General features: G+C 41.5%; 1 protein-coding gene across 9 annotated transcripts in view; it reads left to right on the top strand.

The window, feature by feature from the left end:
* The window catches only part of LOC145532780 (ferroxidase HEPHL1-like), a 33,068-nt gene extending 15,552 nt beyond the window's left edge, over positions 1 to 17,516 (top strand). For 5 of the 9 annotated variants that reach the window (XM_081558537.1, XM_081558536.1, XM_081558538.1 and 2 more), the window contains 3 exons: positions 12,852 to 13,064; positions 15,930 to 16,190; positions 16,951 to 17,516. In XM_081558537.1, coding sequence (XP_081414663.1) covers positions 12,893 to 13,064; positions 15,930 to 16,190; positions 16,951 to 17,009 — 492 coding nt within the window. In that variant the 5' untranslated portion in view covers positions 12,852 to 12,892 and the 3' untranslated portion in view covers positions 17,010 to 17,516. The remainder of the gene's footprint in view (positions 1 to 12,851; positions 13,065 to 15,929; positions 16,191 to 16,950) is intronic. The other 4 variants (XM_081558540.1, XM_081558543.1, XM_081558541.1 and 1 more) reach the window with 1 other exon arrangement.
* Positions 17,517 to 20,606: the final 3,090 nt, after the last annotated feature.

Genomic DNA, 20,606 nt, shown 5'->3' with positions numbered 1-20,606 from the left:
ATTCTTGCCTGGAGAATCCCTTGGACAGAGGAGCTTGGTGGGATATAATCCATAGCAAAGAGTCAGACATGACCGGAGTGGTTTAGCATGCACCAGGGAAGTTCTGTTATTTTTTGAATCTTTATTTTTGTTTATTTTCTTGGCCGTGCCAGGTCTTAGTTGTGGCACTCGGGATCTTTTGTTGCGGCATGTGGGCTCTAGTTCCCTGACCAGGGATTGAACCCAGGCCCCCTGCATTGGAAGCGCAGCGTCTTAGCTACTGGACCACCAGGGAAGTCCCTGGAGTTGAATCTTTACAAAGGCTGGAGTAAATGAGGCTCTGTCTTTCTTCCCTTTACAGTACTGATAAGCTACTTATGATTTAAATGTGTTTTGAGTAATGTTTCAACATGTCCCTCAATATTAGTTTTTAGATTGGGAGGTTAAGTGACCATATCATTAGTGTGTTTTAAAATTAGCAAAATTTGTCTGAAATGCTCTCATAATAGTTTCTTTAGAATTTAAATTCCTTGAGGATAGAACTACATCTGTCTCCTTTACCACTGTCATCCTTAGTGCTATGACCTGGCATGAAGCAGGTGCTCAAAAATACAGAATGAATGAGTGAATGAATGTGCTAAGACCAAGAGTACTTCATAACCATATTATGGTTTTAGCTGTCTAAGCTTTTAAACATGAATGTGTTCTGAGATGTTATTTGGAGTGTAGCAATTTTTGTGTACACTTAGAAAGTTAAGATTTCGGTTTGTTCTTCATTTGCATTTAAACATTTGAAAGTCCAACTTGCTCAAATGTGTTTCAAACCTGATCCTTGCTGGCCATGAGTAGTATATTCTTTAAAATCTTTGCCAGCCTGGTAAGTGTTTTAACTTTCTTTCTTATTGCTACTGATATCATACCTTTTTTGGTTGTTGGCCTTTCTTCTTTTGTGAGTTTCCTATTCATATCTTTTGCCCATTTTTAAAATTAACCTGTTCCTCACCGTCTTAGTTGTTTTTAAGGGCTATTGTTACATGTTGGCATTAATAATCGTTTGTTACGTGTGTTTCAAGTATTTTCATGTTTGATTTTTCAGTTTTCAAATTTAATATTAGCTGTATAAATATTTGTATGGTTTCTGCCTTTGATGTTGTACTTCTGAAGATTTTCCCCACATCAAGATCTGATATGCATATAAATATATTTCATTCCGTATGGTTGCTATATCAGAGTAATTCAGGATCATGTAATCTTGCAGTCGTCTGATGCCAGCTGCCCCTCTGGCCATGGGTAGTTTCTGGGGCTGTCAGGCAGGCTGGTCCTAACGCAGGCTTAATGGTGGCTCTGAGCTTTTCCCCTCTGGGAAGAGAGTAGGGCTTTGAGGCAGAGAAGTTGTCTCTCTCTCTCTCTTTTCTTCTTTTGAAGGTTTTTTTTTTTTTAATGTGGACCATTGAAAAACTCTTTATTGAATTTGCTGCCATATTGCTTCTGTTTTATGTTTGGTGTTTTGACTGTAAGGCGTATGACACTTAGCTCCCAGACCAGGGATTGAGCCTGCACCTCCTGCGTTGGAGGGTGAGGTCCTAACCACTGGACTGGAAGGCAAGTCCCAAGAGAGCTTTTCTGTGGATGTCTTGATAGGAGACTGCTACCTGGCCAGCTGGGTCTCTGCGGTCCCTCAGGGACATTGACTGTGCCTCCTCCCTGGCATGGTGGCATGGTAGCCACTTTGTTCTACCATATTTGAGCACACAAAAGAGTTTAAAAGCTGCAGCATCGAAGGGGACTCAGCAGCCAGAAAGAGGAATAACAAGCAGCCCACTGAGAACAGCCATCTCTGTTACAGAACTCTTACATGGAGTTTTCCTCTTGTGTAGAAATAGAACTGCTCTGGAGGAAACAGAAAGAAACTGGAAAACCACAAACTAAGAGTATGTAAGGAGATTCCACTACAGCCCCAAATGGTTTTCCCCAACGAAAAACAAATGAGATTTTCAAAGTAAAAAATCCAGGGGATGAGTTGAAAAATGTCCAAGTGGAGGAAATACCATCTACGACAGTGGAAAACCACAGAGTGTAAATCACGAGGGAAAAGCTGAGGGACTTGGAGAACAGATTTTGGAGGCCTGGTATTCAAACCATGGAGGCAGCAGAAGGAGAAAAGGCCATGGATGGAAAAGAGGCTACAGTGAAACTACTATTGGTAGAATGTTTCCTTGAATAAAGAGAAGGGAAAGAAGAAAAGACTTGAGTCTGAAAGGACTCCCTGGACCGTCAGGACTGATGTAAAAAGACACAAAGAAAAACATACACATATTCTGGTAAAATTTATGACTTCTAAGGGTGATGATTAAAAATTGCCACCTTATATTATTTAAAATGTCCAGTTTTCAATAAAAATTTGACACACAAAGAAACAGGAAAGTATGGCTCACACACAGGAAAAGAACGCAGTTAGTAGAAATGTTTTAGGAAGCCAAGTGTTAGACTTTTTTCATTTTCTTTTTTTTGGCCATGCTTCGTGGCTTCTGGGATCTTAGTTCCCCTGCCAAGGATCGAACCCGGGTCCTCAGCCATGAAAGTGCAGAGTCCTAACCATTATGCCACCAGAGAATCCCCTAGAATTCTTAAAATTTTTTGTTTCTTTTTGGATGATTAAATTTTGTTTGCTTCCCATTTTATTGATACATAATTAACGTGTGTGTGTGTGTGTGTGTGTATATGTGTGTATGCACTCAAGCTCAGTCACGTCCAACTCTCTGTGACCCTATGGACCGTAGGCCACCAGGCTCCTCTGTCCATGGGATTTCCCAGGCAAGAATACTGGGGTAGGTTGCCATTTCCTTCTCCAAGGGATCTTTCCAACCCAGGGATCCAACCCTCATCTCCAGCGTCTCCTGCATTGGCACGCGGATTCTTTACCACTTGAGTCATCTGGGAAGTCCCATAATTAACATACCATGCTGTATACATTTAAGGTGTACGGCATAAAGATTTGACTTACCTGTTGGGTTGGCCAAAAAGCTTATTCGGGTTTTCCTGTAAGATGTAATGGAAGACCTCAAATGAACTTTTTGGTCAACCCAATATATCATAAAATGATGATCACAATAGGTTTAGTGAACATCCATCATCTCCTATAGATACAACATTAAAGAAATAGAAAAAAATTTTTTCCTTGTGATGAGAACGTTTAGGATTTACTCTCAACTTTCATGTATAATGTACAGCAGTGTTACTTGTATTTAACATCTTGTATATTACACCCCTAGTAATTTATCTTATAGCTGGAAGTTTTAACTGTCTCCATCCAATGCTCCCACATCCCACCCTCTGCCTCTGGTGACCATAAATCTGACCTCTTTTTCTTTGAGTTTGTTTGTTTCTTAGTTTTCCAAGTACAGTTGACCTATGGCACCACATGAGTTCCTAGTGTACAACATAATATTTCAATATTTCTAAACATTTCAAAGTGATCACCGTGATTAAGTCTAGTTGTTCTCTGTCACTACAAATACTTTAAATTAGAAATATTATAACTGTAACATTTATAATTATCTTGTAATTATATTATAATATGTTCAAAACTTTCAGATGAAAGATAAAGTAACTTACAATGGGTTGACAATCAGGCAGATATCAGACTTCTTTTTTCACAGTTCTTGATCTTGCAAAATTCCACCACTTTCTGGAATATATTGAGTGTGTATATACACACACATTCAGGCACACACACACACACACACACACACACATACATATTAACATTTACATTTTTTATCCATATGAAATTGATTTTGATGCATTGATTGAAGAAGGAATCTGAGTTTGCCCCTTTTCCTCCTAATTTACCTATTGTCCCAAAGAACTTACTGATGAATCTACCACTTTCCCACAGATATAAAACAGTATGTTTATAAAATAAAAACAAATAAAAGGCTATGTTCATCTCGTGTTAAATACAAACATTCGTATACCTACCGGTTTAACTTAAAGCTTATTTTCTTATCATATTACTATTAGTTTATCATAAATTATTTGATTATAATTATTTTGCATATATGTTTTAATTTTCATGACATTTTATTTTGATGATTATTTTGCATACATGGACAGTGTTCCTTGTATAGTTCAGTTCAGTCGCTCAGTCGTGTCCGACTCTTTGCGAACCCACGAAATTGCAGCACGCTGGGGCTCCCTGTCCATCACCAGCTCCCGGAGTCTACCCAAACCCATGTCCATCGAGTCGGCGATGCCATCCAGCCATCTCATCCTCTGTCGTCCCCTTCTCCTCCTGCCCCCAATCCTTCCCAGCATTAGGGTCTTTTCCAGTGAGTCAACTCTTCGCATGAGGTGGCCAAAGTCTTGGAGTTTCAGCCTCAACAGTCCTTCCAATGAATACCCAGGACTAATCTCCTTTAGGATGGACTGGCTGGATCTTCTTGCTGTCCAAGGGGCTCTCAAGAGTCTTCTCCAACACCACAGTTCAAAAGCATCAATTCTTCGGCACTCAGCTTTCTTCACCGTCCAACTCTCACATCCATACATGACTACTCGAAAAACCATAGCCTTGACTACATGGACCTTTGTTGGCAAAGTACTGTCTCTGCTTTTCAATATGCTGTCTAGGTTGGTCATAACTTTCCTTCCAAGGAGTAAGCATCTTTTAATTTCATGGCTGCAGTCACCATCTGCAGTGATTTTGGAGCCCCCCAAAATAAAGTCTGACACTGTTTCCACGGTTTCCCCGTCTGTTTCCCATGAAGTGATGGGACCAGATGCCATGATCTTAGTTTTCTGAATGTTGAGCTTTAAGCCAACTCACTCTCCTCTTTCACTTTCATCAAGAGGCTTTTTAGTTCCTCTTCGCTTTCTGCCATAAGGGTGGTGTCGTCTGCTTATATAACACGGTGCTCAAAGGGAGATGGCCATATACTGAGTGTAATACCCAGCTTGCACAGCCATACATGAGATGGCAGCCATGATAGCGTAACGAACACCTGTGCACCCACCATGGCGCTTATGGAATGGGTGCTGTCAATCCCCCTGCAGCCTCTTGTGTGTGCCTTCCTTTCTGCATCCTCTTCTCTGCTCAGACATCACTGCAAGAAAAGGTGAATTTTATTTTAGCCACTTGAGTGCCTATCACCAATACTACGGGAGGTTAGCCTTTTCTGAGTTTTATATGAATGAAATCATACTGTGTCTATTCTGCTCATTGTTATGGTTTAAAATGCCATTTCTCTCGATATGTGGAACTGAGATCATTCATTTTCACTGTCCCGTTGTGTCCCAGGATATAGACCAAAATTTATTGATGCATCATGCTGTTGATGGTCTCTTTTTATATGATGGTAGATTTAGTTTGCTTATATCTACTTTAGGAGTTTTATCTTCATTTCAAGAGTGAGACTGATATGTTTTTTTTTTCTTGTTTGGTTTTGTTATCAAGTGTATAATCTCATAAAAATGAGTTATTGGGTGTTCCTTGTTTTCTGTTCTTTGAAAGAGTTGTTTGTTTTTTTTAAGATTGGAATTCTTTATACTTTGAATGTTTTGTAGAGCTCACCTTAAAACCATTTGGATCTTTTGTTTTCTTCATGGGAAGAATATTAAATACTGATCCTGTTTTTGTAATAGTTAAAGGAACATTGAGGTTTTTCTGTTTTATTTATTTATCTTTAGCTGCACTGCATATGTGATCATAGTTCCCTAAACAGGGATCGAACCCACATCCCCCGCGGTGGAAGTGCAGAGTCTTAACCAGTGGACCACCAGGGCAGTCCCTTTCTGTTTGTTTGGTTTTATTTTAGTCCAGTTTGCTTATTTAGAATTTTTTTCTAAAGCTTTAAAATTTCAAATGTACCAGTATTTCAAATATACTGGCATAATTGTTTTCTTTTCTTAATTAATTAATATATTTAATTGGAGGATAATTACAGTACTGTGGTGGGTTTTGCCATATATTGACATGAATCAGCCACAGGTGCCCATGTGTCCCCCCAAGTTCCAAGATACAGTAATTTGTTATGGTTTCATATTCTTCTCTATATCCTATCATTCTTTTTTTTTTTTTTTTTTTTAGTATGAAGGTTTTTGTTTGGGGACTTAGGAAATAATGTATATGAACTATGATATCCTCTATGATCAGGACCATTAAAAAATACCTTGGTGTTAAATGACACTCTGTAAAGCTAGGCATTGCTTTCACATGCTAATAGATCAAATTTAAATTTGTATTTTTTGTTTGTTTGTTTTAAGGTTAATTATTTTATTTTTAATAAATTTATTTATTTTACTTGGGGGCTAATTACTTTACAATATTGTAATAGTTTTTGCCATACATTGACATGAATCAGCCATGGGTTTACATGTGTTCCCCATCCTTAACCCCCCTCCCACCTCCCTCCCCATCCCATCCCTCTGGGTCATCCCATTGCCCCAGCCCTGAGCATTTGTCTCATGCATTGAACCTGGAATGGTGTTCTGTTTCACATATGATAATATACATGTTTCGATGCTATTCTCCCAGATCGTCCCACCCTCACCTTCTCCCTCAGAGTCCATAAGACTGTTCTATGCATCTGTGTCTCTTATTCTGTCTCGCATATAGGGTTATCGTTACCATCTTTCAAATTCCATATATATGCATTAGTATACTGTATTGGTGTTTTTCTTTCTGGCTTACTTCACTCTGTATCATGGGCTGCAGTTTCATCCATCTCAATAGAACTGATTCAAATGTATTCTTTTTAATGGCTGAGTGATATTCTGTTGTGTATATGTACCACAGCTTCCTTATCCATTCATCTGCTTATGGACATCTAGGTTGCTTCCATGTCCTGGCTATTGTAAACAGTGCTGCGATGAACATTGGGGTACACGCGTCTCTTTCAATTCTGGTTTCCTCAGTGTGTATGCCCAGCAGTGGGATTGCTGGGTCATATGGCACTTCTATTCCCAGTTGTTTCAGTCATCTCCACACTGTTCTCCACAGTGGCTGTACTAGTTTGCAATCCCACCAACAGTGTAAGAGGGTTCCCTTTTCTCCACACCCTCTCCAGCATTTATTGCTTGTAGACTTTTGGATAGCAGCCATTCTGACTGGCGTGAAACGGTACCTCATTGTGGTTTTGATTTGCATTTCTCTAATAATGAGTAATGTGGAGCATCTTTTCATGGGTTTGTCAGCCATCTGTATGTCTTCTCTGGATAAATGTCTGTTAAGTTCTTTAGCCCCTTTTTTGATTGGGTCGTTTATTTTTCTGGAATTCAGCTGCAGGAGTTGTTTGTATATTTTTGAGATTAATTGTTTGTCTGTTGCTTCGTTTGCTATTATTTTCTCCCATTCCAAAGGCTGTCTTTTCACCTTGCTTACAGTTTCCTTTGTTGTGCAAAGCTTTTAAGTTTAATTAGGTCCCATTTGTTTATTTTTGCTTTTATTTCCAATATTCTGGGAGGTGGGTCATGGAGGATCCTGCTGTGGTTTATGTCAGAGAGTGTTTTGCCTATGTTTTCCTCTAGGAGTTTGATAGTTTCTGGTCTTACATTTAGATCTTTAATCCATTTTGAGTTTATTTTTGTGTATGGTGTTAGAAAGTGTTCTAGTTTCATTCTTTTACAAGTGGTTGACCAGTTTTCCCAGCACCACTTGTTAAAGAGATTGTCTTTTCTCCATTGTATATTCTTGCCTCCTTTGTCGAAGATAAGGTGTTCATAGGTGCGTGGATTTATCTCTGGGCTTTCTATTTTGTTCCATTGATCTATATTTCTGTCTTTGTGCCAGTACCGTACTGTCTTGATGACTGTGGCTTTGTAGTAGAGCCTGAGGTCAGGCAGGTTGATTCCTCCAGTTCCATTCTTCTTTCTCACGATCGCTTTGGCTATTGGAGGTGTTTTATATTTCCATAGAAATTGTGAAATTATTTGTTCTAGTTCTGTGAAAAATATCATTGGTAGCTTGATAGGGATTGCATTGATTGAATCTATAGATTGCTTTGGGTAGTATACTCATTTTCACTATATTGATTCCTCCGATCCATGAACAGGGTATATTTCTCCATCTGTTTGTGTCCTCTTTAATTTCTTTCATCAGTGTTTTATAGTTTTCTATGTATAAGTCTTTTGTTTCTTTAGGTAGATGTATATTCCTAAGTATTAATTCTTTTTGTTGCAATGGTGAATGGCATTGTTTCCTTAATTTCTCTTGCTGTTTTCTCATTATTAATATATAGGAATGCATGGGATTTCTCTGTGTTAATTTTATATCCTGCAACTTGACTATATTCATTGATTACCTCTAGTAATTTGCTGGTAGAATCTTTAGGGTTTTCTATGTAGAGGATCATGTCATCTGCTAACAGTGAGAGTTTCACTTCTTCCCTTCCTATCTGGATTCCTTTTATTTCTTTTTCCGCTCTGATTGCTGTGGCCAAAAATTCCAAAACTATGTTGAATCGTAGTGGTGAAAGTGGGCACCCTTGCCTTGTTCCTAACTTTAGGGGAAATGCTTTCAATTTTTCTCCACTGAGGACAATGTTTGCTGTGGGGTTTTCATATATAGCTTTTATTATGATGAGGTATGTTCCTTCTATTCCTGCTTTCTGAAGGGTTTTTATCAGAAATGGATGTTGAATTTTGTCCAAGGGTTTTTCTGCATCTATTGAGATAATCATATGGGTTTTATCTTTCAACGTGTTAATGTGATGTATTACATTGTTTGATTTGCGGAGATTAAAGAAACCTTGCGTTCCTGGGATAAAGCCCGCTTGGTCATTATGTATGATCTTTTTAATATGTTGTTGGATTCTGTTTGCTAGAATTTTATTAGAGATTTTTGCATCTATGTTCATCCGTGATATTGGCCTGTAGTTTTCTTTTTTTGTGGCATCATTGTCTGGTTTTGGAATTAGGGTGATGGTGGCCTCATAGAATGAGTTTGGAAGTTTACCTTCTGCAATTTTCTGGAAGAGTTTGAGTAGGATAGGTGTTAGCTCTTCTCTAAATTTTTGGTAGAATTCAGCTGTGAAGCCGTCTGGTCCTCAGCTTTTGTTTGCTGGAAGATTTCTGATTACAGTTTCGATTTCCGTGCTTGTGATGGGTCTGTTAAGATCTTCTATTTCTTCCTGGTTCCGTTTTGGAAAGTTATACTTTTCTAAGAATTGATCCATTTCTTCCAAGTTGTCCATTTTATTGGCATATAGTCGTTGGTAGTAGTCTCTTATGATCCTTTGTATTTCTGTGTATTCTGTTGTGATCTCTCCATTTTCATTTCTAATTTTGTTGATTTGATTCTTCTCCCTTTGTTTCTTGATGAGTCTGGCTAATGGTTTGTCAATTTTGTTTATCTTCTCGAAAAACCAGCTTTTAGTTTTGTGGATTTTTGCTATGGTCTCTTTTGTTTCTTTTGCATTTATTTCTGCCCTAATTTTGAAGATTTCTTTCCTTCTACTAACCCTGGGGTTCTTCCTTTCTTCCTTCTCTAGTTGCTTTAGGTGTAGAGTTAGGTTATTTATTTGATTTTTTTCTTGTTTCTTGAGGTACGCCTGTATTGCTATGAACCTTCCCCTTAGCATTGCTTTTACCGTGTCCCACAGGTTTTGGGTTGTTGTGTTTTCATTTTCATTCAATATATACAACAACAACGAAAAACCAGATTCACAGATCTAGAGAACAAACTAATGGTTATCGGTGGGGAGAGGGAAGTGTGAAGGGGTAAGATAGGGCTATGGGATTAAGAAAAAAATACTACTATGAATAAAACAAATCAGCTACAAGGGTATATTATACAACATACGGAAATATTGCCATTATTTTATATTAACTTTAAATGGAGTATTCAGTTCAGTCGCTCAGTCGTGTCCGACTCTTTGCGACCCCATGAATTGCAGCACGCCAGGCCTCTCTGTTCATCACCAACTCCCGGAGTCTACCCAAACCCATGTCCATCGAGTCGGTGATGCCATCCAACCATCTCATCCTCTGTCGTCCCCTTCTCCTCCCGCCCCCAATCCTACCCAGCATTAGGTTCTTTTCCAATGAGTCAACCCTTCGCATGAGGTGCCCAAAGTATTGGAGTTTCAGCTTCAACATCAAACCTTCCAATGAATACCCAGGATTGATCTCTTTTAGGATGGATTGATTGGATCTCCTTGCAGTCCAAGGGACTCTCAAGAGTCTTCTCCAACACCACAGTTCAAAAGCATCAATTCTTCGGCGCTCAGCTTTCTTCACCGTCCAACTCTCACATTCATACATGACCACTGGAAAAACCATAGCCTTGACTACACATACTTTTGTTGGCAAAGTAATGTCTCTGCTTTTAAATATGCTATCTAGGTTGGCCATAACCTTCCTTCCAAGGAGTAAGCGTCTTTTAATGTCATGGATAATCATAAACATATTGAATCACCATATTGTACACTTAAAACTAATATAATATTATAAATCAAATATGTTTCAATAAACATTTCTTTCAGTGCCTAAAGCAAACATGGCAAGGTAACAGACCTTGTTTCAGGACCAAGCATAGCATCTATTTATTGCCTTTAAAACATTATGAGAAAATAATGAAATAGCCTGCCCCTTCTCTCCCAAAGACGTGCAAAAAAAAAGTCTCTCTCTCTCCTATGGAAGTCCAAAAATGTTCAAGGTTCCAAGTGACCCACAGCACCAGCTCAGACTTCTGTGGTCTCGGATGCTCTGTTCCAACTGAACCCCTTCTTGGACCAATGGAAAACAAGGAACAATGCACTTTCAACATCATCTTCTACAAAAAAAAATTTGTTATAACTGAAGACAAAATTTGTTCCCAACTTTTCTAATAGCCAATAAAAAGTTAAACTAAGCTATAAATTAGGAAACATAGCAATTCCTTAGTGGAAAAGCTAGGCTGCAAAGGGGATCTATATACAGAGAAGTTTGTATATAGAAAACAGAAAACAACCTAATGGATCATGTCAAATCCAGTCCCTTCCTGGTTTGGCAATTTGAAACACATTTGTATATTTTAAACCTGCAGAATATGTCATGTTTAAGGCAAAATTCAAGGAAATTATGTATTTAGTTCAAGCTTCACATTAATTATAAGTTAAATTTTGTCTCCAATCTTGCTTGCATGGGTAGGAGAAAGTTGGCCACAATACCAAAGAGAAAATGCCTTACATGGCATACAATGTTTGCATCGCTCGTGTTATCCAGTCTGGGTTCCAATCTGCTTGTTGAATATGTAAATGCATTAATGAATGTTCCAGAAAAAGAGGCTTTTCCGGGGGGGGTGAGGGCATGCCACACAGCTTTGCGGTATCTTAATTCCCTGACCTGGCCCTCCAGCAGTGAGAATATGGAATCCTAACTACTGGCTCACCAGGGAATTCCCAGGAAAGAGAAGGGTTAAACTGAAGTTCCAAGGCAACAGAGAATTCTCTATTAGCCCGTGGAGGACTAAATTGTTAGCACTACAGCTTACAATGGGGAGGGGAGGGAGGTGGGAGGGGGGTTCGGGATAGGGAACACGTGTACACCCATGGCTGATTCATGTCAGTGTATGGCAAAACCCACTACAATATTGTAAAGAAATTAGCCTCCAGTTAAATAAATTAAAAAATATTTACAATGATATCTCTTTAACATTCAATGGACAAGACAGTTTATTTGCAACAGCATGATCAAAGATTTTCTTCAGAAAGTGTGATATTTTTCTCAGCAGCTCCAGGGCTTCTTGGTATTTCTGCTAATAATTCCAGACATTTGAGTAAAATTACCAAACACCACTCATTCCGCAGATAAAGAAACAAAAGGTAATTTTATTTGACAATGAGATTCTAACAGGAGACCATTTATGTGTGTGGTGGATGGGTCGTAGAAGGAGTGGAGTCGGGGGTGTCTCTCTCTGGGACATCAAGCGTGAGACACAATTAGGCGCAGTCACCCCTGAGTGTACTCAGTCAGAGGGTCATCCTCCAGAGGGGGCGCGTGTAGCCACTGTCAGTGGATTGAGGTTGATGTCAAAGAGAAAAGCAATTTGCATTTCTGGAGGTACAAAGACTTTTCATATCTAAGTGATCATTATTCAAAGTCTTGTCAGTTATTTTACTGACACTGGAAAATCAAAATTAGCATAAGGCAAGATTATTTATTCAAGGGCTAACCTCTTAAAACTTAGTGTCCCTTCCCCACTCCTCAAATCCCTCTTCACTGACCAGACATGCAAATATAATGTCAATCAATTGCAAGTCTTTCAAGTGAAGCAAGAGCCATAAAGTCAGTGAAGGGATGTCTGATAACTTCTTGAATGAAATGCAAAGCCATTGGCAAATGAGGATCTGACAGAATTAAATAAAAAACCGAGGAAAAGACACTTAACAAGGGAGATGACGGGATAAGAACCTTAAAAGAAAATGACTTCCATATCAAGAGTTTTAAAAAAAGACTTTGGGGAAATTCAAGAAATCTGTAAATATTTTTTGAAGGATGATGCTCTTTATAATCTGCAAAACTAAAATGTGAAATGAAGGATATTATATAATGCTATCAAATAATTTTGTCAGAAAAAAATTGCTTCAGAAAACAACCTGTTTATTTCTTATTAATTCTTAGAATTCATGTCCTGTGTATACATTGTTAAATAGAACAGTTTCACAGTTTTGGTGTATTTTCATTATTCATTATTAATTTCAGTCTCCATCTAAATTTGATACACCACCTGACTTTTTCCCAGTACTCTTTATTCTCTGATAACAGGATCTTCTGTAAATTTTGAACGTGAACACCACTGCCCCCCATATGCACCGATAACCTTTCACTAAGGTGATGTGTTGTCAGTACATCTACAAAATAATCGTGGACTCTGCTCTCCTTTTCCTTCCATGTAGCTATCAATGGCTACACGTATGGCAACCAGCCAGGCCTAACCATGTGCAAAAAGGATAGAGTCTCCTGGCATCTGATTGGAATGGGCACCGACACGGACATGCATGGAGTTGATTTTCAAGGGCACACCATCCACCTGCGAGGGACTCACCATGACTCCTTGGCCCTGTTTCCTCACATCTCCACAATGGCATTCATGCAGCCAGACCGTGCAGGTAAACTTGGCAGGGCCAGCTCAGGTGGCCAGATTCCTGTCTTCCAGCAGGTACTCTTAGGGTCTTCCCCCAGAAGAAACTGGTTGCATTTGGGCACTTCTGGGTGTGCAGAAGGAAATATAGCCTTGATTAGAATCAGAGAATCCTGACTGTTGTATTTCAAACACATAATGTGAAGGACAGAGGAAAAGCATGTAATAACACCCATAAAGCAGAAGTAGGAGTCCCCTAAATGACCTGGCCTCACAAATCCTAGGAGAATGCTCTTGATTTATATCCGTGAACAATTCAGCCCCAAGAAAGAGTATTTTTGTTTGCTTGTTTATTCTCTTTCAACCAAACTTCATTTTAGTTGCTGCTCGGAAGCATCAACTAGACATGAGCAGCCTGGTAGTTGCTTCCAGGTTGTAGATGTGAACTTGTCTCCCTTCTCTAGAGATCGATAGTGGTCTCTTGATGAGTCCAAACAGGGACTTGCCTATTGTCATTCTCTCAGGTGCCCAGAAAGCAAGCTCTGTTGGATCCGGAGTCCTGGAGAGCCCTTTGAAGTGCTAGTACCCATCCCTTCTCTTAGAGATTAACGAGTTAATTAGGTCACTGGGGCATTTTAATAAAAGATAAAGAGTAATATATGGCCACATATGCTCTCTCATGAAAAATAAGAATAGTAAATGCTGTGGATGTTCAACATGTCTCTCCAAACCAACTTTTTCATTGGTCTTAAAATGAAACCAATATGCTACTCAAGATAAGTACTTGCCTGCTCTGTCTCCTTTATGAATAGGTATTTACTTCTTTCCTTTGCCCTGGTACTGCATTTTAGATGCTACTCTCTGTCACTGGTTAAGAATTTGAGACTTGAGGGGAAAAAAAGTCAAAGAGAAAAGAAGATAGAGCTTTTCAAAGCTACTCTTTTCCATTAACAAGTAGTAAATATGACTTACATCACCTCTTTACACGTTAAACATTTCTACCTGAGACAAATCTAAAATTGTAAGTCATCAAAGAAATATATAGAAAACATATGGACCCTGGGAGCCACCTAACCCTGCCTCAACATTCACTTCTGGATACTGTGAGTGTAAATGCATCTTTTCTCCATGATTTTACATTCAGTTATCTGGTTGAGAGAGGCAAAGTCTCCATGACTTACCTACCAAATAAAATACATGGATTTTTAAAGAAAAAATAAATAAAAGCAAAAAAAAAAGAGGCTTGAGCTTCAAAACTTTTGCCAAAGAACAGCCTCAGACTAGGAGCTCCATGAATCCTTGCCTTGTAAGCTGCTAGTATTCAACCTTTCTATATTAATTGATTGATCAATTATGAATCACCCCAAGGGATGCCTTTGGAACAATTACTTTTTAAAAATTCACTCTTCAAGACCAAAGAGGGGTCAAGAGGGAAACAGCCAAAAAGTTCTAATCCATAGAAGCAGCATTCAAAGCTAGAGATGGCTGGAATAATTTTAGGGACATGGTTACTTACTCATGGGCCCTACAGGCTTCTAAAGAGCTATGTGACAATGCTTTCCAGTTTATGTTTGGCGTTGAGTATAAATCAGTGAGTGCTGAAAAGCTGAGTCCTTTCATCAATTGCCATCCCATCCTCTAAGCTAAAAGGGGTACCCAAACATGGGTAGAGTAGCCTGTCAGCTGAAAGTCAAACATTTCCTCTTTGATCTTTTTTTTTTAAACCACTTTATTGATGTGTGACTGAAACACAAAAAGTTGTATATTTAATACATGTAAATTGATGAGTGTGGAAATAGTATGCATCTGTGAAAATATCACCATAATCAAGGCTTTAAGCTTCTCTTTGTTCTTAGAAAAGAAAATTCCTCCTCTGTTGAAGGGATGATGAGCACACAGATAGTGGGCTGCCTGGAGCCCAGCACAGGCAGAGGAAGCTCTGGCCTCCTCTGTTGTCAGAAGGGTCTTCTCTTTGTTTCTACAGAGGGTCACCGTTTGTGCCTGGGCGTGCTGGGGTACCCTGTGAACCAATGGTTTGGGCTCATCCTGAAGGGATAATTTGGCAATATTTGAACATGATAGATGCTGTCTCTGTGCATTGTAGATAGTTAATGAGACCCACACTCTCATTCACCTCTGAGAACAGAGCCAACTAGAGGAGAAGATTTGTTGATCCAATAATTTCCCTGAGTTAACATCTTCCAATAATTTGATTTTATATGGTTTTATTGTGAATTAAATTAAAATATGTATATCTGATGCCAAGGCATCTAGAACATTCAGCTTAAAAAATCATATAGTTCTCAGATATGATGGTTGCTATTTCTTTTTCCTTTTCATCTGGCATAATGTAGACCTACCACTGGAAATGAGACCCTCCTCTGCTCAAGGGCTTAATGAAAACATACATTTAGCTTTAAGAGTAATAGCTTATTTGTATATTGCACCTTATAGCTTATGAAAGCCTTTAGGGCAAAAGACATGACTTCAGAAGCCTGACCTGATTTGAACTTTGTCTAGACAGGTAATTCCTTTTAAACTGGGCTGGGAGAAGATACCCATCAATGATTTTTCCAGGAGTGACTATCCTCTAATAGGTGTGTACAATAGGGGAGACCCAGAGAAATCATTTCTTGGCAGTAACTTTGCAAGTTTCTTTTTTATTTGTTTTTGGACATGACAGATGAACTTCAGATGGTATTTTTCCCCCCCATACATAAATATATTTACAAGTAATTTATTCCTCTTAGGATCTGATTTTTAAATGCTATAGAAGGTTGATATCTTAAAAATCCACCTGACTGGTTATTTTGTAATAATTATGGAGGTTTACTTGCAAACCAAAAGCAAACTCTCGAGCATCGCTCTGAACCCCAAGCCATGTCTCTTCCAGGCATCTTCAGGGTCTTTTGCTCCACCCTGCACCACTTGGCGAGAGGCATGCATCAGATATATGAGGTCAGCAGCTGCGGCAATAAGGACTCTCCCGAGCAGCCCTATGGGATGTTAAGACCCTTTTACATCGCCGCTGAAGAGAGAGAATGGGATTATGCCCCTAACAAAAACTGGGAGGTGGAAAAGCAGCATTTGGACGCAGGAGGGGAAAGGTACCACAGGCCGAGCCGCCGCCGTCTCCGGGGTTGGGTTCGCACAGGTGCGTGGACGTTCGGCAAACGCGGGACCTAAAAGGGCCCCGGGTGTTGTCTGCCCGGCCCTGGCAGACAGACATGTCACCCAGGAACACGAAAGCCTAGGCACGTTGCCGTCCCCCTCCGAGGGAGCGGTCTGAAGCCAGTCTGGTCCCCGGGAGGCTGGCGGGCCACGCACGTGGGTCTGAGCGAGCGTGGGGGAGGGTCCGCGCAGGGGCTCGCCTCCGGAGGACCCGGGGGACGCTGCACAGAGCTCGGGGGCGGTGGGGAGCGGGGCGCTGTCGATGGGCCGGGGTCGGGGGCCTCCGGCAGCCACTGGCTGCGGGGACACCCGAGGAGCGGGAGGAGCGCAGAGCCCCGGGCTGGGGCGGGAAGGGCAGGTCCCCTTGTTGGCCTGGTCCCCAGAGCATCCGCGAGGCTGGCCCTCCTGTGGAGGCGCTGCCTGTGCCCAGCACTGAGGAATCCGCAGGCTCGAGGACCCTGCGCGCTGCTGAGTGCGGGTGCCCTTCGTCCCGGCCTTCAGGGCTGAACTGTCTGGGGGGCAGGCCTGCAGGCCTCCTCCCCGGGGTTAGCACCTTCTGCCTGGGTGGCACCGCCCCATGTATGCAGGTGAAGACTGGTTCACTCAGTCACTGGCAGAGGTGGAGTTGAACACTGACCTTTTTGAAGGTCAAATCCGTGCTCTCATCACCATGTCATGCTGACGTTCATGTCCTGTTCCTCTTTGACATTTATTATCACACTTCCCTTGCCCTTCTTCCCCAGCCTTCGTGAAGACCTTCCGTGGTTATGACCCCCACCAACTCCTCTACACCAGCTATTAGGAATCACAACCTGTTCTGTTTTTCTTACTCGGCCTGTTTTGAGGGTTCAGGCTCATGGAAAGAGTATAATGCTGCCACCTTGTGGATAAATGAAGAAACAAGATCACTCTTTAGTTTTAAAAGGTTTGCCTCAAGGGCAGGATGATTTAACATTAATTCAAAGATTCACCAGGTTTCTCTGGTAGCTCAGCTGGTAAAGAACCCACCTGCAATGCAGGACACCCTGGTTCAATCCCTGGGTTGGGAAGACCCGCTGGAGAAGGGGTAGGCAACCCACTCCAGTATTCTTGGGCTTCCCTGGTGGCTCAGACAGTCAAGAATCCACCTGCAGAGAGGCGGGGCTAAGATGGCGGAGGAATTAGACGGGGAGACCACTCTCTCCTCCACAAATTTATCGAAAGAACATCTGAACACTGAGCAAACTTCACAAAACTAATTCTGAAGGCTGGCAGAGGACGCCAGGCTTCCACAAAGACAGCGCATTATCTTCAAAAGAGGTAGGAGAAATTATAAAAGATGAAAAGAGAGACAAAAGAGTTAGGGACAGAGACCCGTCCTGGGGAGGGAGTCGTAAAAGAGGAGAAATTTCCAAGCACCAGGAAACCCTCTCACCGGCGGGTATGGGGGAAGATTTCTTATCTCGGAGGGCAACGTAACTGGGAGGAAAAAATAAATAAAACCCACAGATTACGTGCCTAAAGCAACTCCCGGCAAAGAACCCCAGACGCTCACATCATCCACCACCAGCAAGTGGGGGCTGAACGGAGAGGAGCGGGCGGCACTGCCTAGGGTAAGGACCGGGCCCGAGTGCCCTGAGGGCAATCTGAGGGAGCTAACGTGAGATAGTAACCTAAACTGTGGGACAGCCAGAGAGAGAGAACTATCCCGCGAAAAGCCCAACTCTAAGGCACTGCCGGCCCGCTCACAGAACAAAGGACTGAGCGATACCAGAGGAGAGCTAGCCGGCTGCGGACCGCCCCATCCCCCGCCGGACACAGCAGGCAGGCGGGGCCCGCCAGAGCCGGAAAGGGGCAAACTCGGCCCCAGAGAGGGCACCCCCTACCAAACTGCAAACAGGCTCCCAGTGTCTAAGCAAAGACTGCCTGAGATCCCGGAGGGTCGACAGCCGCCGGGAGGGTCGCAGCCAGAGACCAGCTCCCCAGAACCGACACAAAGCACACCGGAGCCAGGCGCGCCCGTAAACCGAGGCGGGGACCAGGGAGGTAATAAGCCGCACCGCCCCAACAGGGGAGACCGCGCTCGCCAAACTCCTGGCCGCCTGAGCAGCTCCGACCGGGAACGGCACAAGCCGCGGGCGAAACCGAGTCTGCGCCTTTGTGGAGTAACCGGGAGCCTGAACCTGAGCGGCTTAGACCTGGGAAGTGCACGCATCTCAGGGCCCACGCCCCGGCTCACTCCCCGGCTGAGTAACCTGAAGCCTGAGCAGGGTAGACGGGGAAAGCACACACGCCGTGAGCGGGGGCGAATCCAGTGCGGCCGAGACACTGCGAGCTCACCACACACACGCCAGGTTTGCAGTGTTCCTTCCTCCCCACAGCACGATTGAACAAGCGAACCTAAAGAGACCACCTCCACCCCTTTGTTGCAGGGCGGAAATTAGATACTGAAGAGACCTCCAAACAGAAGCCAAATCAACAGAGGGAAGCGCTTTGGAAGTGACAGGCCAACAGATTAAAATCCCTGTAGTTAATACCGACTGCAATGAAAAGGACCTATAGATCTTGAAAAGTATAAGCAGGAACAAGGATCTATCTGAAACTGAGCAGACCCCACACTGCTCACAACAGCTCCAGAGAAAGTCCGGGATATATATTTTTTTACTATTATTCTTATTTTTTTTTAATTAAAAAAATTTTTTTTTCTCTTCTTTACTTTTTCTTCAAGTCCTCTATTACACCTTTAACTTTCATTTTCATAACCCACTATTAACTTGCAAAAAAAAAAACCCTATTTTTGAAGCAAACTGCATACATATATCTTATACCTTTTGTTTTCTTTTTTTACTGTTTTTTTCCTGTTTTACTTTTTTTACTGTTTCTTTTTTTACTGTTTTACTGTTTTTTTTCTTTTTACACTGTTTCCTTTTTTCTTTTTTTTTATATTGTAAGTTTTATAAGAGTCTAACCTCTACTCTAGATTTTTAATCTTTGTTTTACATATTTGATATCAATTTTGTACATTTAAGGATCCAATCTTTAGGACCCATTTTTACTCAGGAGTGTGATCACTGGCCTGATTACTCTCTCCCCCTATTGATGCTCTTTCTTCTCCCCCAGGGAACCTCTATCTCCGACCCTCCTCCTTCTCTTCTCAACCCAATTCTGTGAATCTCTGAGGGTGTCCTGGGTACCGGAGAACACTTCAGGAACAGGATACTGCCCAGATCTCTCTCTCCCCTCTTGATTCCTCCCTTTCTACTCATGCTCACCTCTATTACCTTCCTCCCCCCTCTCTATGTATCTCTGTGAACCACTCTGAGGGTTCCAAACTGTGGAAAGCACAGACGGAAGTGCTTACTGGCTAGATTGCTCTCTCCACATTTGAATTCCCCTCTTCCCCTCCTGGTCACCTCAACCCCACCCCCCCACCTCATCTCTCCATGTAACTCAGTGAACCTTTCTGGGTATCCCTCACTGTGGAGAATCTTTTCACCATTAACCTAAAAGTTTTATTATTGATGCTGTATGGAAGGAGAAGTCTTGAGGCTACTGCAAGAATAAGACTGAAAGCCAGGGGAAACATTAATTAATAAGAGACCATCTAATAGCCTCCACATATACACTGAAACCAAGCTCCACCCAAGAGCCAATAAGTTCCAGAGCAAGACATACCACGCAAATTCTGCAGCAACGCAGGAACATAGCCCTGAGCATCAATATACAGGCTGCCCAGAGGCACACCAAATCCATAGACATCTCAAAAATTAATACTGGTCACTCCATTGCACTCTAGAGAGCAGAAATCCAGCTCCACCCACCAGAACACCGACACAAGCTCCCCCAACCAGGAAGCCTTGACAAGCCACCTGTCCAACCCCAACCACAGTGAGGAACCTCCACAATGAAGAGGAACTTCATACTACCAGAATACAGAAGGGCCACGCCTAACACAGCAATCTAAACAAGATGAAAAGGCAGAGAAATACTCAGCAAGTAAAGGAAAATGAGAAATGCCCACCAAACCAAACAAAAGAGGAGGAGATAGGGAATCTATCTGAAAAAGAATTTAGAATAATGATAATAAAAATGATCCAAAATCTTGAAAGCAAAATGGAGTTACAGATAAATAGCCTGGAGACAAGGATTGAAAAGATGCAAGAAATGTTTATCAAGGACTTAGAAGAAATAAAAAGGAGTCAATATAGAATGAATAATGAAATAAAGGAGATAAAAGACACTCTGGAGGGAACCAACAGTAGAATAACGGAGGCAGAAGATAGGATAAGTGAGGTAGAAGATAGAATGATGGAAATAAACGAAGCAGAGAGGAAAAAAGAAAAAAGAATCAAAAGAAATGAGGAAAACCTCAGGGACCTCTGGGACAATATGAAACGCCCCAACATTCAAATCATAGGAG

Source organism: Giraffa tippelskirchi, chromosome 13 (genome assembly GCF_054371585.1).
Source record: "Giraffa tippelskirchi isolate mGirTip1 chromosome 13, T2T-mGirTip1v1.2.pri, whole genome shotgun sequence".
NCBI classification, from domain to species: domain Eukaryota; kingdom Metazoa; phylum Chordata; class Mammalia; order Artiodactyla; family Giraffidae; genus Giraffa; species Giraffa tippelskirchi.
This window is presented reverse-complemented; position numbering and strand designations above follow the sequence as displayed.